At 40.7% G+C, this 27,490-nt stretch overlaps 1 protein-coding gene across 1 annotated transcript; it reads left to right on the forward strand.

Moving 5' to 3' along the window:
* The first annotated feature begins 1,669 nt into the window (after positions 1 to 1,669).
* On the forward strand, positions 1,670 to 26,760 carry BDH2 (3-hydroxybutyrate dehydrogenase 2). The gene is made up of 10 exons (XM_045471492.1): positions 1,670 to 1,782; positions 4,542 to 4,633; positions 5,540 to 5,618; positions 7,735 to 7,831; positions 10,280 to 10,388; positions 17,307 to 17,367; positions 18,586 to 18,699; positions 21,973 to 22,031; positions 22,861 to 22,953; positions 24,966 to 26,760. Exons 2-10 carry the CDS (start codon positions 4,559 to 4,561, stop codon positions 25,017 to 25,019), a joined length of 741 nt encoding a protein of 246 aa, XP_045327448.1. The 5' UTR covers positions 1,670 to 1,782; positions 4,542 to 4,558; the 3' UTR covers positions 25,020 to 26,760.
* The last annotated feature ends 730 nt before the right edge of the window (positions 26,761 to 27,490 follow it).

The raw sequence follows: 27,490 nt of genomic DNA on the forward strand, positions 1-27,490 counted from the left end.
ACAGTTTTACCAAAAACTGTATGTGGATGTATGCAGAAATTAGATCAGGGATTTTTTAAAATCAAATTTTTCCATCTACTATAATTGAATTTTAATAATCATTAACGTTTATTAAGTAAAAATGTAACAAATGTGCTGGCATCTGTACATGCCTCTAGTCCCTCCTCACATGCCTGAGGTAGGTGCTATGGTTACCTTCATTAACAGATGAGAAAACTGGGGTTTGGAGAGTTGTTACTTACTCAGCTAGTGAAAAGATGTGGGGCTTACCTTGGTCTTTCTGACTCCGCAGTCTTTGTTCTTAACCATCATGACTGTTATGAAGATACTTGGTTCCAAAGATAAAAAAACCTGGAGAAAAACATAATCTAATGAAGTCAACTTTTTCTCATATAAGGAGCACAGAGGAGTTAGTCTAGGGCTGCGGCACTGAGGCTGTCTTCAAGCCATCAGGTTCCTTCCCTTACCGGGCTCTGTCCTTAATGTGTGCCTCTGACCTCGTACCAAGTCACAAAATGGCTGCCATGTCCCAAGGAATATTCGCATTCCAGGAAAAAGCAAGGAAAGGGCAAAAATGGAAAGCGTTTCAGAGCGGCCTTGGCTTTCTATCCAAGAAGGAAGTCCTCCTCAGCTTGTGTTTCCTTGGCCAGCACTAGCAGCAAAAGAGGCTGGAATTTGAGAGTTTTGTTTTCCGACCTTTATAAAATAAAAGGCAGAGGAAAGTGAGGTGGGTGCATGTTGAGTAAACCAACTTAAATAGTACATGCAGAAAATAACCTACACAATCACCCTGCTCAATTACACACCTGGTAAGTATGAATGACTAAGCCTAGCACACATGACCTCATCCTTTCTTTTCAATCTCTAATATCTGTTCTCTTCAGCCGAGATTGATTTTTTTTTTGCTCCTACCCAACATGTCCTTCCCTTTCAAGCCTCCACACCTCCTCCACACTGTGAAGCTTGAAGTGTTGCCTGGACCCTGCCTCCTCAGGGTAGTCAGGATGCCTGCACCCTGCCACTAAATATGTACTAGTGTTAGAGTAGACTGTGACGAAACAACCGTAACTATGCCTTAAAATGAGAGAATTTTTATTTCTCTCCCTCAAAACAATCTTGGTGAAGGGCCAGGAAGGAAGCCTCCACTATCTTAAATGATCTAGGGCCCTTCTATTTTATTGCCCTGCTCTCTTTCACGTGACATTTCTTACTCATTAAAATTTAAATATCCTAGGGGCGCCTGGGTGGCACAGTCGGTTAAGCGTCCGACTTCAGCCAGGTCACGATCTCGCGGTCCGTGAGTTCGAGCCCCGCGTCAGGCTCTGGGCTGATGGCTCGGAGCCTGGAGCCTGTTTTCGATTCTGTGTCTCCCTCTCTCTCTGCCCCTCCCCCCTTCATGCTCTGTCTCTCTCTGTCCCAAAAATAAAAAAAAAAATAAAAAAAATAAAAAAAAATTTTTAAATATCCTAGAAGAGCACATAACAGACCCCAACAAACAACAAAGACCCGTTAAAGTGAAGCAAATGATTTCCACATCCTAAGTAAGCTGTAAGGGGGCTTTTCCAGTTTTCACCTTCTCCTTGGAGTTAACAGTTCTAGATGAGCTCCACTAGATGGCAGCACACACACGTATATAGTATACAAACGTGCGCCTCCTTAAAACTGAACGAAACTACAAATCCCAACATGCATCTTTAAGCGCCTGACTTGCTCCTGCACAAAGGTCTCAAGTTTGTTGCTCCCACGGGGATCTGGAGGACGGCGTCCACTTGCTGCTCTAAAGTAAGATTTCCTAATATTTTTTAAATGAAATTTTAGCCTGGGAAAAGAAGAGGTTTAGATTTTTGCTTTGTTCTGCAAGTTACCTATTTCAACATTAATCTTAGGAGTTAGGTCAGGGTAAGGGTGTGTTTTTAACAAGTTTGAAACTCTGGTATATTAGTTTTTCAATGTGCTTTTCACGTTGGATTTTACTACTTAAGGCCACGTTTGCACTCATTTTCCCAAATAAATCCATTTATATTTAGTAATGTAGTTTATTCTAACAGGTTTTAGCCCCAAAATCTGGTCCCAGAAAGCCAAGGCTAGCTAGGGGAGATATCGGAGTGAGCAAAGTGGCTACTCTGTGCTCCAGCAATTGTTCAGTAGTAAGTGCTTCTTTCCCCTGGTGTCGGAGATTCCTAGGGACACCTTTGGTGTGTGCCTTCAATGTCATGTTCCTGAAGCCAGCAATTGACAGAGGTGTAAAATAATCGCTTTTTAATACACCACGCCCAGGATTCGGGGGAGGGGGCGGGGGGGGGGGTGGAGATGATTGGATTCTCTTACTTTCTATACTATATATGGTTATATCTCTCAACTTTTTACATGTTTGAAGTGAAAACGTATCACTCGTGTAAGAATAAAGACAAAATAAATAGCGAAAATCCATGGCATCAGAGTAGGTCAGGCAGTGTAAAAGCTCAGTTTCTCTGGCGCATGACAAACGCAGATTTAATCCGAGAGTATCAGTGAGACTCTAAGCAGGTCCCTGGAGCGGGTTGTTCGTCTGGCCCTCGGAGAAGCAAAACTCCAAGACAGAGGTAAACGTGCAGGAGAGTTATAAGGGGAAATGCTGGTGTGAGAGAAAATGAGAGGGAACCGGCCGTCAGACCACGAGGGAGCCCCTCCTCTCTCCCCGGGCAGGAAGGCAGTGCAGTGACTGGAGGGTCCGCAAGGCCCCGGAAAGAGCCCCGTGTCCCCCAGAAAAGAGTCAGCCTTGGTGGTGGTGCGCACTCGCGCCCAGGTCTCACAGCGTGCGGGTGGGCGTGCGCAGACTGCGAGAACCACGCGAACCACGAGGTCCTCTCCTGGACCTGCAATCCGCAGGCCTAATTCGCAGCCGCGAGGCAGGGCGCAGACCACATGATCTCTCCGAAGATAGGGCACTGGTGACCAGGCCTTGTGTCACGTCTCAAATGCTTCTCTGATCCAGCCCCCCCTTCCCATCCCTGCTATTTCACGCTCGGCCCTTCAGGCCCCCGCAACACCCTCCCAAGGAAACCACCCACTCCCCAAGGTCTGCTCCAGTGATCTTTCCAAAATACATGTCTTCTTGTGTTGCACTCATTTCATCAGTCCTTCAGTGCCCATTATCCACAGGAGTAACTGGCCGCTCAGCATTCCGAGCTCAGATAAAGTGTGAAGGCTTGATTACAGCAAAATGCCAAGGTTGGCAGAAGACAGCAGAGATATATTCACAAAGATAGCACTAGATCATGTGAGCCCTTTAGGCAAGACTAGCTAGTTACCTGTATTTTTTTAGGCAGGTAATTGAGCAGTGAGCGTGTAGGTTATCTGTACATGTACTATTTAAGTAAGTTCACTGGGTACCCACCCAATTACGCATCCCTTACCCCAGCTTTTCTCTTAATAGAGGCCAGAAAACAAAACTCTCAAATTCCTAGCCTTTGCTGCTAGAGCTGGCGAGTGAAATGTAGGCTGAAATGTTTGCCAAGGGCTTCCTTATTGGCTAGAAAGTGAGGACTCTCTGAAAGGCTTTTTTGGCTTTTATTTCCCACCACCACCCCCTTTTTTTTTTTTTTTTTTTGGCCTGAATGCTGATGAGATGCCTTGGGACAAAGTAGCCATTTTGTGACTTGGTGTGAGATCAGAGGCAGCCATAAAGTACAGCAGGGTGAGAAAAGATGCCCAGGTCCTTGAAGACAGCCTCAGTTGATCATCATCTGACTCTTAACCACCCCCAATCTCGTCGTGAGCCATTCCTCTTATCCCAGAATCTACAATCCAAGCACCAGATATCTTATGTGTATCTTATTTTCCCGATGTCAGAATTTCTCAGTCTCCAGTTTGAAAATTATTGATGGTATCTGATAAAGTGTCACTACTTTAAGAGAGGATCAGCAGCATTGTGGAGTGGAATTTCACATAGCAAAGGAGTCGGGAGGATTGAGCTTAGTTCTGGTTCTGTCATTAACTGGCTCTGTGACCTCGAGCAAGTCAGATCAGTTTTCCCCTCTACAAAATGGGAGTGTTGGACATGATTTTATTTTTCCAGTTCTTTTGTTCAATGACTCTTTGAGGCCAACCACTAAATCTTCCCAAGGGAGAAGGAAAAGCCATGGACAACTGATAGTGCAAACCCCAACAAAAATTTATAGCAGAGAAATTGGGAAGCAGCCCCAAGTAGTAAGGACACATACAATGCCAAAAAAGTGTGTAGAGAGAGAGTGGGGAGGATGGTGGTGGTAGTGAGGGGAAGGACTCCTCCCCTGCTGTATCAGTATCAGAGGCTGTCTTCTCTAAGTAGTGAAGAAACCAAATGGTAGGTTGAAGTCCCGTGTCTGTCTGTTGCCAGTTATCACTTCAGTGGGTTATGCTAAATGTTTTTGATTTACAAAGCTACGTATCTAGAGTCAGCATTCTTGGAGAATTCAGTTGATGGACTATCTGTACAGAAATGCTACCTTTAAGTTCATTCTAGATGTCACTGCACAGGACCACATGCTGCAGTGTAAGCCATTAAATACACATGTCTCTAGATTGAACCACAGGTTCCATGATGGGTCGACTTGATGGGAAGATCATCGTCCTGACTGCTGCTGCTCAGGGGATTGGGAGGGCAACTGCCATAGTAAGTTATTATTTCTTGTTAGCTTACTAACTTTTGAGGTATTAAATTATGTGGACACAGCCCGTGGTTATTTAATTCTGCTCTCGTTTTTGGTTGTTTTTGGCTTTGATTTTGTTTTGTTTTACTTTTGTGCTTCTGTTGTCTGAGGTTACAAAAAGAAAACTCACTAGCCTTGACCCAGGGCAAGTGAAGGAATGAATACCTCACATGTTTATTATGCGACATCAGTGATAACCTTGGACTCTGAGAAACTTAATTCTCTGCCTCAGTTTCTCTGCACGATGATATATTTACTGCAGGGGACCTACAGGAATGTATTGCTTTCTGTAATTGTCAATTCAGATGTAGGACTCCAGAGATACAAGACTATCAGGTTACTTTCACCTTCTAATTTATATCAACTTCTTGTGCATTATAACCCACACCTGAACTCATTAATGCACTTACAGTATAATAGGGTATGGTTTGACATTTATGAAAACAGTAATATTGTCTTAGGAGAAAAAGTGTGAAAATAACGCATTTTCTCTTATTATTTGGGATATAGTAAAAAATGGAAAATAATAAGAACTAGCTCAGAAATGAAATACAGGCTATCACATCACAGAATAGTATTTTGAGAGGTGTCAGTAACAGAGTCCTAGTTTTTAAAAACACTCTTTTATTTGATAATGCTTACAGGCACAAAGTCAGATGACAAGCACAATGTATGTCATGTTGTTCTAATTAATGGTAAAATTATTAACAATGGGAAGGGTGAAATGAGAGTAGAGAGCTTAAAATTCCACCTATTTTATAGGTAAAACAATGAAAATAAGATAAGGGGGGGAAAGGCTAAATGACTTTCCACTCAAGAGAATGGAATCAAATCGAACAAAGGATTTATTTGTACATTGTGTCTACCAGGCTTTTGCAAGAGAAGGTGCCAAAGTCATAGCCACAGATATCAATGAGTCCAAACTTCAGGAACTGGAAAAGTACCCTGGTAAGCAACTCAGCACTTTGAACTTGGGATTCAGAATCTACAAGGTATTATAAAGCAATATTGTTCACATGTTGAAAGAAAAGTCCTTAGCTGCTCAGTTCTGCTGGCCTTTTTTTAGAGCCTTTTTCTCTGCTGTCACGTCTATATTCTGTGTGGGGCTCCTGGGCAGCTCAGTCAGTTAAGCATCTGACTCTCGATTTCAGCTCAGGTCATGATCTCATGATTTGTGAGACTGAGCCCTATGTTGGGCTCTATGCTGACAGCACAGAACCTGCTTGGGATTCCCTCTCCCTTTTTCTCTGCCCCTCTTCCTCTTGCATTCTCCCTCTCTCTATTTTTCTCTCTCTCAAAATAAATAAACATTTTTTAAAAATCTGTATTCTGTGAACCTACAGACAAAAATCTATACATTTAAATGTATAAACAAAATTTTAAGATGTATGCTTCAATTTTTTTTATTTAGCCAAAATGTTGAAGGATTCAGTACTCAATTACAAAATTACATGTGAAAATTTAATAGTTGTTAACTTTTTTTTTAAGTAAGCTTTCGTCAATGGTGAGCTTGAACTCACAACCTAAGGTCAAGAGTCACATGCTCTACCGACTAAGCCAGCCAAGTGCCCCTGTTATGTTAACTTTTGATGATGACTTTCCACTTCTCTGCCTCCCTCTGGGGGAGACGCTGTCCAATAGACGCACGACATGAGCCATATGTGCAAGTGTAAATTAGTGTAAATTAGTGGCTACATTTAAAAAGTAAAGAGATACAGGTGAAATTAATTTTAATAATGTATTTTAATTAATTCGATGTATCCGAAATATTATAATTTTAACATATGCAATTGTAAAACATTACAATAGAAAATTTTACATTTTTTACACTAAATCTCTGAAATCCATGTGTATTTTACATTTACAGCACATTTCAGGTCAGACTAGCTGCATTTCCCATCCATGCTTGGTAGCCAGCCACATGTGGCTAGTGGCCACCATATTGGAGACAGCTCAGCCTTAAAATCACATGTCATGATCAGAAACTATAGGAGATTAACTTGTTCAAGTGCATATTGTCCCTTACTGTACCACACCGAACCAAACTCTGACGTCAAAGGGCTTTAATTGGCGTTACTCAGAAAGAAATCAGAACATAGAACTCATTTCAAAGTTAACTGTTTCAGCGAAATAGAATAGGTTGCATGATCAAACATAATTTAGTTCAATTGAATTAGTTAACTGAATTAGACTGAGTAATCATTTCAACAAATGTAAGGGAAGCTGCTGTCGTAGAAAAGCACAGAGGAAAGGAAAGTCCTTCTGAAACTCCATTCTAGTCCTCCCTTTATTTATAATCTTTCTTTTCTATATCCAAAAGGGAAGAATAGAATAACAAACCATATATTTTTTAAATCATAAAAATTATGACTGCTGCTTAATGAAAGCATTAGAGCATATTTTTTTAGTAACTAGTACAGTGTGTCTGCCTCAGACCCCATGCCAACTCTCTCATGGCTAGTGTTTTCATCTCTTCTTGTGGCCTGTCATTTCTTCTTGGAATTTGGTCCAGAAATAAGTGATGGTACCTGTGATCCGCAAAGTCATTTCTAGTCGACAATACAATTGACATAAAGGTAAAATGCACAAATAGAAACCATCTCTTATCCCACTGCCCCTGCCCTTCCCCCTCAGACAGAATTCAGCATCACTGTAGCAGTGATTCAACCTCTGGGTTGAAAGACGGGACTAGAATGAGCCCACTTGCAGGTATTGCTGCTGGTTTGCTGAGAAGCATCTACTATAGAGGTCAAGGTGGAGCACCTGGCTGGCTCAGTCTGTAGAGCCTCCAACTCTTGATGTCAGGTCGTAAGTTCAAGTCCCATGCTGGCTGTGGAGCCTACTTAAAAAAAAAAAAAAAAAAAAAAAAAAAAAAAGATGGGGAGGACTTCAAGATTTTTACTAATGAGATTCTTAAGATTGGTAAGACCCTACTAATGGCCGACAATCCTGTGAAGTCTAACTGGACAAATACTACAGTCTTCACACTTCAGAACAGCTAAATCTTCAAGGCTAAACATTTCTATGAGTAAAGATAAATTGTGTGCTTTGTTTTGTTTTTCAGGTATTCAGATTCGGGCCCTTGATGTCACAAAGAAGAAACAAATTGATCAGTTTGCCAATGAAGTTGAGAGACTTGATGTTCTCTTTAATGTTGCTGGGTAATTCATACTTTTTCATTTCATTCTCCTTACAGAAAGTTTTATATGAATTTTATTTAAAAATTTTTGGTAAGGGGCCCTTGGGTGGCTCAGTCAGTTAAGCATCCAAGTCTTGATTTTGGCTCAGGTCATGATTTCACAGTTCATGAGATCAAACCCTGCATCAGGCTCTGCACTGACATTGTGGAGCCTGCTTGAGATTCTCTGTCTCCCTCTGTCTCTGCCTTTCTCTGGCTCGTGCTCTGTCTCACTCTCTCAAAATGAATAAATAAACTTTTAAAAAATTTTTGATAATAAGGCAAAATTGTTCATCATGAACCATAATATATTTCTTAGGAAATATAGTTAGGTTTTAGACAAATTTTATTCCAAGTAAGATTCAGCAAATAAGACAGCCATGGAAGTGAACATGGGCTTCAGGCTCTGCACTGATAGTGTGGAGCCCACTTGAGATCCCCCTCTCTCTCTCCCACTTCTCTCTCAGTCGCTTCCCTGCTTGCATGCACATGCACTCTCTCTCACTCTGTCTCAAAATAAATAAACTTAAGGAAAAAAAAAAAGTGGACATGGACTTGAGTCCTAAGGAAAATGACGGTCTACTCAAGAGAACTGGTATTAATCCAAACCTGTTAATCTTAAGGCTGGTCATAGGCTCACAGCAATGGACTGGCTGTGGACGCTTCACTAAGACTTATAAAATAAAATGAAAAACCATTTTCCAGTAGGTGTCTTTATTTTTTTTAACGTTTTTATTTATTTTTGAGACAGAGAGAAACAGAGCATGAGCAGGGGAGGGGCAGAGAGGAAGACACAGAATCTGAAGCAGGCTCCGGGCTCTGAGCTGTCAGCACAGAGCCTGATGCGGGGCTTGAACCACGAACTGTGAGATCATGACCTGAGCCGAAGTCGGACACTTAACCAACTGAGCCACCCAGGCACCCCTCCAGTAGGTGTCTTTAAAGCAAAGTATATTTACCAGAAACCAAGTACTCAGCTTATTGAAATGCAGGTGTTCCCAATTTTTTGGCATGGCATTCTAGCAACTCCTGTACACATCCCAAGCTCAGTGTTTCTTACTGGGACAATGAATTCCACCCAGCAAAAGAAGTTTCCGTGTTGCATCTCTGTATAGAGCACAAAGAGAATGGCTTAATTGAACTTACGCAGATGATACCAAACGTGCTGAACCGTGTATGAATGAGGAGAGGCTGGAACTGGAGCAGCTCGTGCTGGGACTTTCCCTGCTCAGGCGAGACAGTAGAGATGAGTACAGCCGAGGTTTACACAGGAACTAAGTGACATTCCACTTTTCTTATGTTCTGTTTTATTTGTACTGCCGCATTGATGGAAAAATTCCAGAGCCTTCTAATACATTTTTGTTCTTCCTAATCATTATGTTTCTGCACCAAAAAAATGTGTGTATATATGTGTGTGTGTGTGTGTGTGTGTGTGTGTGTGTGTGTGTATCATATATATATATAGTTTGTCATAGGTTACACTGTGTGGATATTAAACCAACAATTTATGACAATCTGCTACATAAATAAACTGCTCATCCCTTATATGAGAATATACTCAGAGCCATGACAAAAAAATCAGTTAGCAGAACTGGTTTTTTAATATCTACATATTAAATTCTCAGCAAGGTAAGGGATATAGAAATAGAGCGTGGGTTCCTGCTGTCATACGAAGGATGAGAAGGTTATTTAAGAGTGTGACTTGAGGGGCACCTGGGTGGCTCAGTCGGTTAAGCGTCCAACTTCAGCTCAGGTCAGGATCTCACAGCTCGTGAGTTTGAGCCCCACATCGAGCTATGTGCTGACAGCTCAGAGCCTGGAGCCTCCTTCAGATTCTCTGTCTCCCTCTCTCTGTCCCTCCTCTGTTTGCACTCTCTCTCAAAAACAAATAAACACTAAAAAAAAATTTTTTTTAAAAGAAGAGTGTGACTGGAAAAGAAGTGAAAGTTGCTTTAAGAGTTTTGTTCTGCTTTGTTTACTCAATATGTTAGCACTATATGATACCGATATCACTTTGCTACCCTGAGATGTTGAGACAATGGTTTTCCTTTGAAAATTTGATTTCCTTTTGAAAATGTTAAATCTATGCCACCTGAGGGCACTGTTGCTTATGAAATAGGAGTCGGGGCGCGTATCATGTTCTCATTTGTTTTTGATATTGTTTTTGCTATTTCCTGTGCACTTGCCATAGAGCTTCTTATGTTTGGTGGCCCCAAGCCTTTGCCTTTCTTTCAAAAGAAGGATGTTGTTTTCAAATAAATTTATTTAGCTTAAGCTGTTGGATACTTACTAACTTAATGTACTAAGTGTTTCTATGAATTGCCAAAATCTTCATAAGGTCTAAGTCAATAAATGACAATATAAAATGATAGGGAAGTACAATAGAAATCCTAAATGATCATTTTTCCCCACTGATTAATCCCTCTTCCAGTTTTGTCCATCATGGAACCATCCTGGACTGTGAGGAGAAGGACTGGGACTTCTCGATGAATCTCAATGTCCGCAGCATGTACCTGATGATCAAGGCATTTCTTCCTAAAGTAAGGACCACCATCACTATGATAAGTAGGTCTCCACACTGGGCATCCAGAAAGGGCCCTTACCTTTCTGTTCTGAAGAGTGACAGTAGCTACCACAATGACTAACCCATACTGAACATTTATATCAAGACACTTAATACAAACTTACTTAACCTTCCAGTTAAGAAATATTCAAGAAGTATTAACATTCTTTATGCAAGTCTCCATTCTGGGTGCAGAAGACTCATCAGAAAAACAAGTCCCTTCTATGAGAGAGATCTCATTTTTGGGGAGTGAGACAGGATAACATAATTAAATAAACATATAACTCCGGGAGTGGTTAGAAGTACTATGAAGAAGGAGCACCTGGGTGGCTTAGTAGGTTGAGTGTCTAAATCTTGATTTCAGCTCAGGTCGTGATCTCATGGTTCATGAGTTTGAGCCCCACTTCGGGCTCTGCACTGACAGCATGGGGCCTGCTTGGAATTCTCTGTCTCCCTCTCTCTCTGCCCCTACCCTGCTCATGCTTGCTCACTCTCTCTCAAAAATAAATACACTTAAAAAAAAAAGTGCTAGGAAGAAAAAGAAGCTAGGATATCAGTAAAGTCCAGGGTGCCTCCCTGATAAGCTGAAATTTTCATGGAGGTCCAAGTGAAATGAGGGAGCTAACCATTGAGGTATATGAGGAAGAGGGTCCCAGAGAGACGGATAGCAAGGAGGCACATGGGACCAGAAGAATGGGATAAGGTAGGTACTACTTTATCACATCCACTGTACAGAGGATAAAACTGGGAGGTGAGGTAACCTGCCCAAGGTCACATAACTAGCAAGTGGGTAGAGCCAGGATTTGAACCCTGGAGGTTAGGCCCCTTCTTGAATTTCATTGTCTAGGCACATGCTGTCAGATGGATGTACCTCATTGCTTTTCTGTTCCTTGAGTATTCTTCTTGCACTCCTGTTTTAAACTGAGCCACAGAGGTACCAGAGAGGTGAGAGACAGTGTGTGCTAAAGAGAGAGCATTCTTCCTGAATCTGCTACCCTGGAATTCCACAGCTTTTACACAACTCATTAATACTTTTCATTTTGTTTTGCAAACAAGCATCACATGCCTTTTGATGAAAAGCACACGCTAGGCATTCTCGGAGAGGGGAGTGTAAATATGAAAAAGATTGAGTTCAAATGAACTTGTAAGCCGATAATGAGCACAGGCTCAGACAATGAAAGGGATTGACTGCGTACAGAACCGGCTCAGTCCAAGGCTGCAAACTGAACCCTAGTGAAATGCAGAGGAGCCGTTCTTCTCTTCCATCCCAGCTGGATTAGATGGCAGACGTACTGAATGCTGCCAACCCAGTGCAGGAGAAGAGTTTTTTAAAGGCAAGGCAGGGCTGATGCTTTGCTCTGAACATTCAACATAATGTCAAAAAGGATCCCAGGTCACTTAGGTGGCTCAGTAGGTTAAGCATCCGATTTCAGCTCCGATCATGATTTCACCGTTCGTGGGTTCAAGCCCCATGTCAGGCTCTGTGCTGACAGCTCAGGGCCTGGAGCCTGCTTTGGATTCTGTGTCTCCCTCTTTCTCTACCTGTCTCTCTCTCTCTTTCAAAAATTAGTAATAAACATTAAAAAAAGAAAAAAAGAAGAAGGATCCAGGTGAATGTTGAAAGGAAAACTAGAAAAACTGACTTCATAACAAAGGAATTTGTTTCAATCTACTTATTTAGTGCTTAGAAAGGATCTCTTAGTGGTTCCATGGGATATGAGACTAGCAAATTGTTTTTTTAAATGTTTGTTTATTTTTGAGGGAGAGAGGGGTGGAGAGGGGCAGAGAGAGGGAGACAGGGGATCTGAAGCCATCTCTCTGCTGATAGCAGAGAGCCTGACATGGGGCTCCAACCCACGAACTATGAGATCACCACACAAGCCGAAGTCAGATGTTTAACTGACTGAGCCACACAGGTGCCCCTAGCAAATTTATTTTTAATGTAAATTTCATTTTTTTGTTTATTCGGAGTTCATGAGAATCTGTTATTTGGAACCCTGATTATTTTTTTGAAGCCTGATCCTTAGCCTATGATTGGGAGAGAAGCCAAGGCTGTGGTAAAAGGAGAAAACTTAGATCATAGTGGGTAAGACTATCACATGTGCAAAAACAGCCTACTTCATGTCTGCAATGCTTGACAAATAATGAGTGAAGGGAGCAGGCATGGGGTATGGTCCAGCGGCACTGAAATTCAAACTTGTCAGTAAATGTTAACTTTTGAAATATCAAACACTAACTTGCAAATTAGTGAGTTTTCCTATAATTTAAAGCATCTTTAATCCATATGAGCCACTAATACTCATTTGTAAAAAATCCCAAGAGATATTATTGACTGGGATGGGCAGTGAGAAGAAGTCAGTGCCACTTATTAAAGTGACAGTAACCAACCTGACCCTGGATTTCAAACTCTGGCATCACAGCCTGAACTCTGCCCCTACTTCACCATGTGCCATGGGAAATGGCACTTGTACTCTGTTCTATTTAAAATGAGGATGAGATGGGGTACCTGGGTGGCTAAGTCTGTTAGGTGTTCAACACTTGGTTTCATCTCAGGTCATGATCTGATGGTTTACAAGATTGAGCCTCACATCAGGCTCCACGCTGACATCGCGGAGCCTGCTTGGGATGCTCTCTCTCCCTCTCTCCGCCCCTCCCCTGCTTGCTCACTCTCTTTCTCTGAAAATAAATAAGCTAACTTTAAAAAAATAAAATGAGTGGGGCGCCTGGGTGGCTCAGTCAGTTAAGCATCCAGCTTCGGCTCAGGTCATGATCTCACAGTTCGTGAGTTCGAGCCCCACATCAGGCTCTGTGCTGACCTCTTGCTCAGAGCCTGGAGCCTGCTTCAGATTCTGTGTCTCCCCCTCTCTCTGCCCCTCCCCCGCTCATGCTTTGTCTCACTCTGTTTCTCAAAAATAAATAAATGTAAAAACATAAAATGAGGATGAGAGATTACACAATCCCTTCCAGCCCTAGTTGGGATCTTCTGGGTTCATTAACAATGATGCACATACAACAGGTTAGAACTTTCCAGGGGAAGTCAGGATTTGGAGTCTAGGCAGATCTGAAAAGTCAGGTGGTCAAGACATAGGAACACTTGTAGGAAATTTTTGATCATGGATAGACACACAGAAAACCATTCCAAAACTGGAATATGAGTCGAAAGGCAAAGAACAAGCTGAAAATACTGTAAGAAGAAGTCAGTGCAAAATCCAAAGTCAGGGAAGTCTTGGATATGTGAAGGTTTTTCCCCTTTGCTGTATCTTAGAAGATTCTCTAGTATATAGAGATGCTCTAGCAAATATTTGTTGAATGAATAAATGAATCTAGGTTGTCAGTCCAGGTAGAGGTGAGACATGGAATCATCAAAGAGCCAAGAACCCAAGGTCTGCCAGGTTTAAGAGCTGAGTTCAGTGGAGATAGAAAAGCTAGGTAGGTAGGACTGACTAGATCAACAGCTGGAGGGAATTTTCAGAGCTCTTTCTTAGCCCCTGCCTGAGCTTCTGGGAGGTCAGTCCCATATAGAATTACTACATACTAGGCACCTCACTTTATACTTGCCAAGTGATATTTGCCAGAGCGGGACGTTGCATGGGGAGCCAGGAAGAGCATCCACACTGTACCAGCAGGTACTGAGCTAGTGTTGAGAAAACAGCGTGGAAGGGTGCTGAGCATGGACTGAGGGCTCTAGATCCAGCAGACAGACCTGGCTGAATGGATAGCACAAGTGTTAAGGGACAGCACTAGCACCTCCTAGGTGACTGTATTCCAAAGTTTTGCCTGAGGAATTACAGCATTTCCGGTGATTGGAGACTGAATTTACTTAGTAGCTCATCTTTATGTATTCTACTGTAATATATGTATTCTATAGGTATTAAAATGGATTATATATGACAATGATAGCTCAATGAAACTGGAACAAAACTAAAAATAAGTAAAAACAGATTATTTGCTAAATTGGATAAGAAAGAATAATGTTAAGGCTTCATTTCCAACACCATTATACTTTACTAATTTTCCTGGTCGTTTTTGTGAAGACCCCATCTCATTATGATCCTCTTTATCACATAGACAAACAAGTGGAGTTAAATATTTTCACCCCTACTGTGTTCTTGCCTTGATCGGGTCACCTCAGCCTCCCCTGTACCCTTTAATCCATCCAACACAATGCCTTAGGTTGTTGTATGTAGATTCTCTGCTCTTGAGAACAAACAGTAACTAAGTATCAAAACAGAAAGTCAGGAGAATACCATGGGGAGATCTGCCATCTTGGCAGCCACATCCCTGGACCATCCAGTCACTCACCTCCATCCCTATGCCTCTGACTGAAAGCTGCTGGAGAAGCTCACCCCAGCAGAAGTGAATTCTCTCCCTACCCTGACTATTGAGACTCTTTTCTTCTTAGAAACTCATTCTTTGCTTGACTTTCATGGCACAGGATATCCTGCTTTTCCTTCCTCTGTTCTCTGGTGGTGGTCTTCCATTTCCTCTCAGCAGTTGTTTTAACTCTTCACCACTCTCTGTGTCCACCATTCCCCCCACTCAACCTTGTTCTTTACAGCCATCCTCCGAGCTTCTGATGTCGATGAGAAGGTAGTGCCCATCGAGTCGGAATTCTCTCCATGTCTCACTTCTTCATGGGTACCCACACTCTTGCACATACCTCCATGCCCTGAAAGCACACGTACTTATTATACTAAGTATAAATGTATATGAAAACATTTTTAATTCATAGCAGTTTTTCATTTATATATTCCTTTACGTCAGGGGCAGGGCCCAGCAATCTGCACTTTAAATTAGCCCCTCAAGAGATTTTGATTCATCACAGTGTTTGACCACCTACTGTGTACCCTGTCTAGGAGAACAAAACAGCCCCAAACCCTCCTCTTCAGACCTTCACACTTGGAATGGGGGAATTCTGAGGGAGGTGTTCTTAGGAAGCACTGCCCTCGATGAAGGAGGCAGGCCTCACTTCATGTAACTGTTTACCACGTCCTGCCCTTACCACCTCAACCTCCCCCTGCCTAACTCACAGACATTGCTGCATCTCAGCTTTTCTCAGTCCTTTCTGAAATCACTGTATCACCTTCCAGTGGTCTCCTCTATGTCGTGCCACTATAATCTTAGAATTCCCCAAATCTAAACATGCCATTTCTCTGCATTAAGCCCCTCATTGTCACCACCACATTGCCTCCTGGGTAAAGCCCAAATTCCTAAATTTAGCCCCTGTTGGCCTCTGCAGCCTCATTCCTCCCACTCCGGGCATTCCAGCCAGACCCATCCCTTCCTCCCAGCTCTGTGCTAGAACCTTTATACATGTGGCCCTCACTCCTTAAAACACCTTTCTCTTTTATTTTTCTGAATTACACTCCAGTTTTCAAAAATCAGCCCACCTCCAATGCAAGCTGGTGCAGCCACTCTGGAAAACAGTATGGAAGTTCCTCAAAAAACTAAAAATAGAATTACCCTAAGACCCAGCAATTGCACTACTAGGCATTTATTCACTGGATACAGGCGTGCTGTTTCGAAGGGACACATGCACCCCCATGTTTATAGCAGCACTATCAACAATAGCCAAAGTATGGAAAGAGCCCAAACGTCCATCAATGGATGAATGGATAAAGCAAATGTGGCATATATATACAATGCAGTATTACTCGGCCATCAAAAAGAATGAAATCTTGCCATTTGCAACTACGTGGATGGAACTGGAGGGTATTATGCTAAGTGAAATTAGTCAGAGAAAGACAAAAATCATATGACTTCACTCATATGAGGACTTTTTTTTTTTAATTTTTTTTTTCAACGTTTATTTATTTTTGGGACAGAGAGAGACAGAGCATGAACGGGGGAGGGGCAGAGAGAGAGGGAGACACAGAATCGGAAACAGGCTCCAGGCTCTGAGCCATCAGAGATCGTGACCTGGCTGAAGTCGGACGCTCAACCGACTGTGCCACCAGGCGCCCCTCATATGAGGACTTTAAGAGACAAAACAGATGAACATAAGGGAAGGGAAACAAAAATAATATAAAAATGGGGAGGGGGGACAAAACAGAAGAGACTCATAAATATGGTGAACAAACTGAGGGTTGCTGGAGGGGTTGTGGGAGGGGGGATGGGCTAAATGGGGAAGGGGCATTAAGGAAGACACTTGTTGGGATGAACACTGGGTGTTACACACAGGGGATGAATCACTGGAATCTACTTCTGAAATCATGGTTGCACTACATGCTAGCTAATTTGGATGTAAATTTTAAAAAATTAAAAATAAAATTAAAAAAATAAATAAATAAATAATAAATGCTTTTTCCTCCCTGGCAGGGGGGTTGGGGGGGTAGTATCAGCCCACCTCTTTCCTCCTCAGGAGCCCTCCTCTGAGTGTCCTGAAGCCTAGTTTGGTCCCTTCCCACCACCGACCCCTCTCTGTGGAGGTCTCCGCTGTTGTTGGATGCTGGTTATGTCAGCCCCCCCAGTCCCCTGGCAGCTCTCCATAGGCAGAGAGTGTGTCATTTATCTTCGTATCTCCTGGACCTAGCACAGTAGGTGTTCAACAAATATATGTTGAATAAAGTAAGAATTTTCCAACATCGGGAGTACAAAGTAATAATTAAGGTTCAGTAACCTTCCATTCAGCTCAGAGTTTCTCCTTGGTCTTGCTGATGCTCCTGTGCCAAAGGAAGGCAGTAATCCCCCTGGGAAATGTTCCTGCCAGTGAGTGCGTCAGCATGCCATCAACTCCCAGCAGTGACTGGGTGAGGCTGTTAAGACGCTTAACCGTGCTTAATGTTAATAGCTAAGAAGATGGTTCTGCAAACCATAAGTAAATGCAAATCTTTTAAAGAGCTATTATTTTTATCTTGCAGGGTGGCATTTTTTAAATTTGTTTTTGTTTTGGCAGATGCTTGCACAGAAATCTGGCAACATTATCAACATGTCCTCTGTGGCTTCTAGCCTCAAAGGTAAGGTCCGTCTTCCTCTGGGAATCACGATGCGCATACTCCAAAAACTTTATGAGCTCAATGGGTTTTCGGAACAAACATAGCAGGGATTATAAAACCCACACGTAATTTCAACACCACTTTTTTTTAAAAAATTGTTATTAAGCTCCCTTCTATCAGCCCTTTCTGCCTTAGATGTAAACCAATTGTAACAAATAAGTTTGGTTTCATTTGCCCTTCCTCTAATCCCTTCCAGTGGATATGGAAATGGAAATCAAGTTGGAAGAAGGAAATATTTACCCATTTAATTAACCAAAAAAGATGTATTGAACACTGTGTGTCCCTGCCCAAAAGAATTCACACTGCAAAAGGAAGAGAGTCAGGCAGATGTAGGTCTTCTATAGCATGATAATATTACAACACAGGTTTGTGCAAAGTACTGGCACGATATGGGGGAGGGTAACAATTTGGGAAGTGCTTCATAAAGACGGTGGATCTGGGCCCTAAACAAGAGGTCAAGTTGAAGAGCCAGGATCGCAGTGCCATCTGGAATAATGTCAAATGTCACAGTCTGGCAGATGGGTTTGTGAGTTTAAAATGAAATCACTACTGCTGAGATAACATTCTTTCTCTTTGCAAGAACACACAGTGAGCCTGCACGAAGAGAGGAAGGTAGAGAAATGCCTCGGCCCCTTGACTTTTTGGTTTGGTTTTTGTTTTGTTGTTCTTTACCCTGATTGTCCTTTGGTATCTTTTGGAATCTACCCAAGTGTTCAACCAACTGACGATGAAAACCTAAGACCATTGCCGTTACCTAAATGCAGCATCTCAACACCTAGGTCTCAACTGAGTTGGGCCAGTAATGATCTTATTTTCCCACACTCAGAAACTAGCCCCAGGAAGGGAGAAAACCCGATACCAAATTTTATTATTTCTTAGGTGTATTTATTTATTTTGAGAGAGAGAGAGAGAGGGTGAGGGGCAGAGAGAGGGAGAGAAAGAATCCCAAGCAGGCTCTGTGCTGTCAGTGCAGAGCCCAATGCAGGGCTCAAACTCACGAACCTAAATCAAGAGTCAGACACAACTGACTGAGCCAGCCAGGTGCCCCCTGAATCAAACTTTAAAAAGGATGGCATGGGAGGAAGTATGACAGTAGGTACCGAGGACAGTTATTTGTGTTCCCTTTCTAAAGGAGATTTTTTTGTTCCTTCAATGGTTAAACCTTCCTTTCATCCTCAGGAGTTGTGAACAGATGCGTGTACAGTACCACGAAGGCGGCTGTGATTGGCCTCACAAAGTCTGTGGCTGCAGACTTCATCCAGCAGGGCATCAGGTGCAACTGTGTGTGTCCAGGTGAGGTAGGCACAAAAGGGCTGTGCACTTGTCCTTTCTGAACCCTGGTTCGCACTGTGAAACATATGCATAGAAGCTTGTTTACCACATGCTATATTGTGTCCTGTCATTGGGAAAAGCTCAAGTGAAAAAGGGTCTAGGCTAAGATAACAGTCCAACGGTATGTTGGCAATGAGATTCTCAGTCATTAGGAATGAACCACAGATGCAAAGGGTTTAAATGGTATTCACACGTGTGTGGAACAACTCCGAATCTCGTGGCCAAGATAACTGACCAGAGCCTGGTGTTTTGGAGGTAGACCAGAGATGACCTTGTCAGGCGAAAGATGAAAAGTAGACTGTGTTCACAGGACCGCAGGAAGAAGGTAAGAGGAGCCTCCCAAAACACAGGGAGCTACTGAGTCTTGTAAATCACCTGGGCTGACCCACAACCAAAAAGGGGAGATTAACACCTTCCTTTATGCTATAAAAAGGGGATCAGCAAACTATGACCTGCAGGTGGAATCTGGCCCGTTACCTGTTTAGTAAACACAGTCTTATTGTAACACACCCACACCTAGGTTGCCACATGTATGGCTACAGGCAGAGTTGAGTAGTTGTGCCAGACCAAATGGTTCTCAAAACTAAGAATATTTCCTATCTGGCTTTTTACCAGGATGCATGCTGACCTCTCATATAAAGGAAAGAAGAAAAGAAGAACTTATTATTAGTAGAAAGGACATTCAGTCTGTCCAAACAAAAGCATTCTATAACTTATTTTGTAGGAATAACTTCCCATTTTCTTAATGACTATGGGTATGTCTATTAAACAGATATGCCCTTTCACCTGGTTCCACTGACCCAAAATGAATACAGGTTGCCTAAGAAGAATTATTAACTTCTTCTCTAAAAAGGAATTAAATATCACATATCCAGAATCAAGCTTGCTCTCAGTGGTTCACAACTGGTACTGGGGGGTTGGGGAGAAGCAGCATTTCACAGTTACGTATGGAACTTTTCAAAACGTGAAGTACATGCCAGAACTTGGGGAAAGAGTTGATGGGGAAAATTGTGTGTAGTTTGGAAAATTCCACATGAGATTTTTATATAATCCACCATGGTCTCCCCTCAGGTTAAAAAACACTAACTCATTAGTTTAAAAGAGGAATGTGAAATACCTTTCAAGCTACAGAATTTCCATGACAGAGGTGTTCTGTTTAATTTTTCTTGGATTAGAAAAGTAAACATAGGTAACACCAAGAAAGAAAAGGATACAGAAGAGACAGTTTCACTGGGTTTTAACATACACGCTGGTGATACTTGACTCTAGCTATTTCTGGTGCCATTTACCCAGTGGAAAAAATGGAAAAATGATTTGGAAAATGTGGTTGTTTTAGCAGCTGGACTTTTCAGAAGTTTGGAAAATATATTATCAACCTGTGTGGGACAAGGAACGAGCTGTGACTCATGAGCCAGTCACAGCAGAAAACCTGACAAGGAGTGAGTGTGTCTGGGGTAGTGCTGCTGGTGGTATAGTCACACTCTTCAACACCAGCCTTTGTAGACTATGACATGCTATATGGTCCGTGCCCTGGATGCAGTAGAGTTGGGACAATGGAATTAAGTAGAAGGCATAGGCTTGCTCTATAGTTTCATTTAATAACCATTAATACCAGCCATATGAAAGACATGATGCTCCCTTGCCTGAGTGGTAGGAAGCTGTCAAAGTTGTATTTTAAAACTGGATTTTGAGGACATTGTTCAATGAAAGCTTACGACATCTTGAGCATACTGTTGGTAGGACTGGGGACTGTAAGGAGGCTATGGACGAGGGAAGTGAGGAAAATATTACCAGAAGATGGGTACAAGGGAATCTTTGTTACACGGTTTCAGAAAGTTTATCAACATTATTGCCTGCAGTAATGTGGAAGGTAGAAAATGTTCCTAATGAACCAGGTGACCATTTCCAGTAAAGACAGTTTCTACCCTGAGTGTCAAAAGTGCTGCCCACTTATGATGAAATGTGAGAGGAAACAGGTAAGCTAAAGAAAGGGTGTAAACACAAAGGAGCCAGAACTTTCTGAATTTGAAGATTTCCACCCTCTCCAGAGAAATGACAAATGATGCTAAAATTAAGAAATGGTTGGGGCTCCTGGCTGGCTCAGTCGATAGAGCATACAACTCTTGATCTTGAGACTGTGAGTTCAAGCTCCAAGGTAGGTACAGAGATTACTTAAAAAAATAATTTTTTTTTAAAAGAAAATAAATGATTTCCTAGTAAACATCATCCCTATGGCACTCTCAGGAGCAGAGGATATGACTTTAAAATCATTTTTTATGACCTTAGAAATACCATGTGGTTGCCCAGAGTACTGTCAGCACCTCCCACCCCCCGCCAAAAGGCCCTCTAAACAGAATTTACAGATTACAAAAATTGACAGAAACTCTGGGAAAGTTGCTCTGTAGGAGCTTGAACCAAGCGGGATTTTCAAATGTTTAGTGTCATTCTTACCTTAAGTGAGATAATTCAAATTATATTTTTTTATGAGAAACATGAAACAGTGGTTAAAAATAGGAATTTGAAACCAATGAAAATAGGCAAGATAATGAAGAAAATGTCGAGCCATCTAATTACTGAGGACCGTGACAGGCATGGCCCTGTCTGAGGATCCCCAGAGTAAACCTGACAGCAAAGAATGGTTTGGGGATCATTAAGGCAACCTAGGTTCTTTCACTGATGAAGTATTTATGTGGCTGTATTTACATCTCAGGGTTGTTGTGAGGAGTAACTGAGATAATACATGTAAAAGTGCTGAAAATCCATAAAGTGTCATGCAGTGTAATGTGACTAAAATATATCTTGGGGTTGCTTGTGTGACTCACCCAGCGTCCTTGCCTAATGTCACAAAGAATTATGGTCTCTGTGTGTGTGTTTTTAATGTTTATTCATTTATTTTGAGAGACAGAGGGAGGGAGGGAGGGGCAGAGAGAGAGAGGAGAGAGAATCCCAAGCAAGCTCAGTGTTACCAGCACAGAGCCCGATGCAGGCCTCAATCTCACAACCATGAGATCATGGCCTAAGCTGAAATCAAAAGCCAGATGCTTAACCGACTGAGCCACCCAAGCACCCCTATGGTCTGTGTTTTTAGAAATCCTAAACACGGAGGTGAAATTATCATTGTAAGTCATGGGAAAGGATTTCATTGATGTATCATGTGGAAAGGAGGTTTAAAGTTTGTCAACTTCTTTTTCAATTTGAGTAATTAACCAAGCTGAATGTCCCCCTTTGATTTAGGAACAGTTGATACCCCATCTCTACAAGAAAGAATACAAGCCAGACCAAATCCTGAAGAGGTATATCTACTATTTTAAATGCGATCAAATCTTCTGGTTGAAAAATGTCCTCTTCCTTACCTAGAGTAGACAAATTCAGAGACAGAGGGCGGCTGCCAAGAGCTGGGGGAGGAGAGAACAGGGAGCTATTGGTTAATGGGTACAGAGTTTCAGTTTTGCAAGACGAAGAGAGTTCTAGAGATTTGTTGCACAATAACGTAAATGTACTTAACACTACTGAACTATACACTTAAAAATGGCTAAGATGGTAAACAACATGTGTATTTTACCACAATTTCAAAAAAAAATTTTTTTAAAGCTCTCCTCTTTATTTTTTTTTTTTAATTTTTTTTTTTTAACGTTTATTTATTTTTGAGACAGAGAGAGACAGAGCATGAACAGGGGAGGGTCAGAGAGAGAGGGAGACACAGAATCTGAAACAGGCTCCAGGCTCTGAGCTGTCAGCACAGAGCCCGATGCGAGGCTCGAACCCACGGACCGCGAGATCATGACCTGAGCCGAAGTCGGTTGCCCAACCGACTGAGCCACCCAGGCGCCCCAAAGCTCTCCTCTTTAATATGTATTTTGATCTGACACAGTATCTACAGGTTTTATTATAGACACAGTGTCTATAGGTTTTACTAGTCTGAGTAGCTTGGAAGTCATTCTAGTCCTACCTGGTCCACAATTAATGATATTCTCATGTATCATGTATCATACATGATTAATCAAGGCAGCAAGCCAATGGTAACTCTATAGATTCCTCTTGCCTCGGACTTCCTGAAGGAGTTGCAGGTGAATTCAGACTTCACCTCCTATCACTGATATCTGGTATGGTTTCTGATCTCAGGCACTGAGCTCTTTCCTGAAGAGACAGAAGACTGGAAGATTTGCAACCGCAGAAGAAGTAGCCCTCCTCTGTGTGTATTTGGCTTCTGATGAAGTAAGCACTGTTCTTCCCAGGGAGTTCATTATTCCTCATTTGGCCACAATTTGCTTATCAAAATAATGTCATTTTAGAGAGTTGCAACATATATAAGAGGCTGCATTTACAAGATAGGGATAAATTCTAATTTAATTTGCTCAAAGAAAGGCCACTTTGATCTGAGCCACCAACTCTTCCTTATTCAACTCTATGTGTCACTAAATCTTGTAGCAAATGACATGGAAGATTGAAAAAATAAATTGCTCAATTTTATGAGAGACAGTTGTTTTGAAAAATTATAATTGGGGAAAGTCGAATTAAATGTAAGTCAAGTAAATGAACCTCCAAAATTATGAGAGCTTCAGGTGAAAGGGGGAGAGAGTTAACCAGATTTAGTTGTGTCTAGAATACACAGAATTGACATTTGGTGTTTTTAGTTTTACTGGTGACTTAATTAGGACAATCCCACTGGCTGGTTTTTTCCTGTGAATTCTTGTTTATCACATATGGAAATCCCAATTCTATCTCATTCTGTTTTGCACTTATTTAGTAATCAATTTCTTTCTTAATGGCTATTGCATATTCTTAAATGTCATACAACTAGGAAAGCAGAAACTATAAGGTAAAGAGCACAAAAACACCCCCCTCTGTTGGATGTATTTGAATATTACATGAGGAGGGAACTGCAGCATTTGAGATGAGAGGAGGGGGGGGGTAGTAGGCAGGAGCGAGGAGGCGTGTTACTGATCTGCTAGCTCTTCTTTACAGTAACTTGCACACCAGCTAGTTGGTGAATGTAACAAATAGTGGTTGAAATGTTAGTGACCGAAGTTACCACTTCTCAGGACTGTTAACAGCAGTTTTTAGTAGCTGGGAAATTGCTAAACAAATTACTAATGGAACAAGTTCATTGGCTTTTGTTGTTTCTCTGAATCTGTATCTACAGAAGAGTTCATTTGAATTGGGGGGTACTGCTGATAAGCTAAATTGTCCTTGTTTAGCCAGAGCTTAAGTTTACCAAATATTTGAAAATGTTCTGGCTTGAAATGTGCAATAAAAAGACCTTTGGACTTTTAGAGGAGCCCCAAGGCGTCCATATGTATAACAGAAAGTTTGCTTTTTAAAAAACCTTTGGGGAGTTGGTGATAGTTTACCTACAGTATGTGATTAGTTTTCATAGATTGAACTTTAAAAATGTCTGTACTCATACTGTGATGTCTTTCCTTCCTGTCTCTTCCATTGTGTCAGGCTTCAGATAAATTTAAAAATAAGAACACGAATTTAACATCTATGTTTAAGTTAAAAGATTTTTAAACCTCTACCATAAGGCTTACTTCAGATTTATTTCTTTGGGAAGTGCAAAATTCTGTGCAAAAAAAAAAAAAATAGTAATTTTTTTTTTAATTCCCTTAGTTTGGTACAGATTTGAATATCTGAAACTAGTATAGAATATTTTTTCATAGCTTAATAGATATAATAATTATTCATATAAATTTTTTAAACACATTTACTGTGCCTCAGCTTCTGACAACACCTATGTATTTTTATCAACTTAAAATACAAAATCTTCTACAAAAAATTCTGTTTGGTAATTAACACAACCACTTTATGACTAACACACTTGACAACATTCAGAAGTTTATTAATGGCATAAAACTCAGCTGCTTTAGAATAGTTCTGAATTTCAAAATGAAAATGTACTGTTTTAGCCTATACTTTATCCTAATTTAGGGAATGGCTGCATATCACTGAACTTAATTTTCTGATTCTGAGACCGAACATCTGCTTAGAATGTGACATGTGCTAAAACACTAGCCAGAGGCCAGGTAACTCTAGATCACAAGAACATGCAGCAGTTTCAGATCATCCAAAATGTAATTCAGATTTTTCCTAAAATCTATTTGTTACGTGAGATTTCCTGCTACCATGATAGTACATTGTTTAGGTTTCTGAGTCATGGAAAAATTGAAGAAACACAACCTGTGTTAAACCTGGTTAATTGTTCTGTCTCCTTGTGTTTGTCATTGCAGTCTGCCTATGTAACAGGTAATCCTGTCATCATTGATGGAGGCTGGAGCTTGTGATTTTAAAATCTCCTTGCTGGGAAGGCAGGCTCTTCCTGTCCACAGTGAACCTGGTTACAAAGAAAACTCACCCATCATGTCTCTCCTATTAACAGCCTATTAATGAAAACAAGCCCTTTTTAATGATGTCTTTGCTCACAAGAGTCAGATTCTTTAAATATATTAATCTCTTTCTAACCTCTTCTGAAATTATTATAGGTAGACGACATAAAAGATAATGAACTTCCTGCAAATGAAGAGGTTTAACATCAACCACAATTTGTAAACATATAAAATTAAAATGTGAATATGAAAAATGGAAGGTTTTTAAGAAAAAAGTATTTGTATTTTACTTCTATTTCCCAATATTCAAATATTTCATATAATTCTGCTTGGTCTGTACATGGATTCTAATTTTAAAATTTTACACCATCATAAATGAACACAAGATAGGAAAGAATTTAGCTTCAGTGACTTACATTAAAAAAGAGTTTAGATTCAGAACTATATTGTTAATCTGTTATATAAAAGAAAAATAATCATCAAGTATTTATATTTAACAGATGTTACCACTCATAATTGAGTACTATTTTCTTAGTTTAACTAAAAAATCTTTATTAAAATAAATAATGACATTGGCATGGGCCTAAGAAATTTACAGTGAACCAGCAGTATTTTCAGTTTGAATATAGATTAAGTGTAGATTTTTTTCACCAAATGCCAGGTTAACAGTAAGAGGACATGAAATTTAGAAACAGTCTCTGGATACATAAATATAAATGAATCATATAACAGGAAACAAAATTAAAGAAAATAAAATTTTCAAGGGATGGGTGAAATAGAGAATTAGGAAACACAAACTTCCAGTTATAAAATAAATAAGTCACAGAGATGAAAAGTACAGCATAGGGAATACAGTCATTAATATTATAATAATGTTGTATAGGGACTATACTTAATCATGATGGGCACTGAATAATGTATAGAATTATTGAATCAATTATGTTTTACACCTGGAGTTAATACAACATTGTATGTTAATCATAATTCAATAAGAAATGGTTAAAAACATTTTTTTTCAAGAAAAATTTTAAGCAGATTCATGGTGATAATTGTATAAGAGGTTATTAGGAAGTTTTTTCTTTTTATTTTAGTTTTAGGGTTTTATGTTTGTTTTTTACTTGTTGCTACTTCAAAAGACCAAATGGTATGATGCACATATAGATAATAAATGAGCAGTTATCCTTAGTCTTTCCTCTTAGAAACTTAATTAACAACTAATATTAACAAGGAAAATTTTGAAATGGACATTGAGAGGATAACATTTTATGTGCGAGGAAGAGTATTATGTGATTGATGAAAAAAAGTTAAAATTGACAGCAAAGGATATTTTGACCAGCATTCCCAAAGAGTCCATTGATACAAGATTTGTTTTGGGGTTCTGGACCAGGTTTCCACAACTGCATCACAGAACGCTTGGTTTGTGACTAAACCAAGTCACCGTATATATGTTAGATTTTAGTATTCTGGTTTGTGAAATAAGGGAGCTGGGCCAAATGACTTGGGTTTTTGTTTTGTTTTGTGTTTTGTTTTTGGTGTATCATATTCAAAATGCTGTAACTTCTTATCAAGTGGAGTAGTGGAACAACGAAACTTACAAGTATGTTATGAAGTACTTCATGCTGTGAGCAAGTATACGGGTGTGTGTATAACTATGACAGATGAATTCTAAATAAACAAATGATGAATTCTTGAAAATGAATTCTGATTAACAAATGCTTCTTCAGACTGCATGCTCTCATCTAACTATAAACTATAAAACATTATAAACAATAAAAGTGCAGGTAAAACCTAACTGAAAAGTTCAGTGTTCGTCTCCGAAGTCGTGTTATTCAAATCGGGTGATGTGTCGATGAAGATCATATGACTGAAACAAAAGGAAAACTGTATTTCATTCCTGTGGTAAGAGGAAGCTGGATACCACTAGAAACTTCCCCAGTCCTTAGGAGAGGAAGAATTCGACTTAGGAAAATACAGTAATAATCACTTTAGATGCCCTGAAGTTTACTGTACAGAACATAGGTTCATCCGTCCTGCCCATAAAGGAGGCTGAGAGACAAGAATGAGTGTTTTTTATTTGGTGGAGATATTAACTTGACATTGTCCCCCTTGCTTGAAAAGCGGTGCTTAAAATTGAGCCAAGAAGTGAAAATTAGGTAAGACCATTTTTATTTCTGAAGGAAATGAAAATTACCCCGAAAGGGGCGCACGCATGTATACACACACTTACCTGGAGCCGGGAGACATACAGAAAAGGAAGACAGAAATGGAAGGGAGTTTTAATGGAAAAAGAAAACTGCTGATGGGAAGGTTCAAATCTACAACAACGCGGTAAGAAGGGCTCCTGTTAAAGACGCGATACAAGGGGGAAGGACAAGTCTTTAATCCCGCCTAACTGGCCACCCAAACGGAGAATGCTATCTTCCTACCGC

This window comes from Leopardus geoffroyi, chromosome B1 (assembly GCF_018350155.1).
Source record: "Leopardus geoffroyi isolate Oge1 chromosome B1, O.geoffroyi_Oge1_pat1.0, whole genome shotgun sequence".
Classification (NCBI taxonomy): Eukaryota; Metazoa; Chordata; class Mammalia; order Carnivora; family Felidae; genus Leopardus; species Leopardus geoffroyi.

Bases quoted from the DNA above. Each gene is read 5' to 3' on its own strand.
- BDH2 (XM_045471492.1), top strand. From the start codon at position 4,559: ATGATGGGTCGACTTGATGGGAAGATCATCGTCCTGACTGCTGCTGCT. The intron at 5,619-7,734 runs GTAAGCAACTCA...TTTGTTTTTCAG, and splicing joins GGAACTGGAAAAGTACCCTG to GTATTCAGATTCGGGCCCTT. The intron at 7,832-10,279 runs GTAATTCATACT...TCCCTCTTCCAG, and splicing joins GTTCTCTTTAATGTTGCTGG to TTTTGTCCATCATGGAACCA.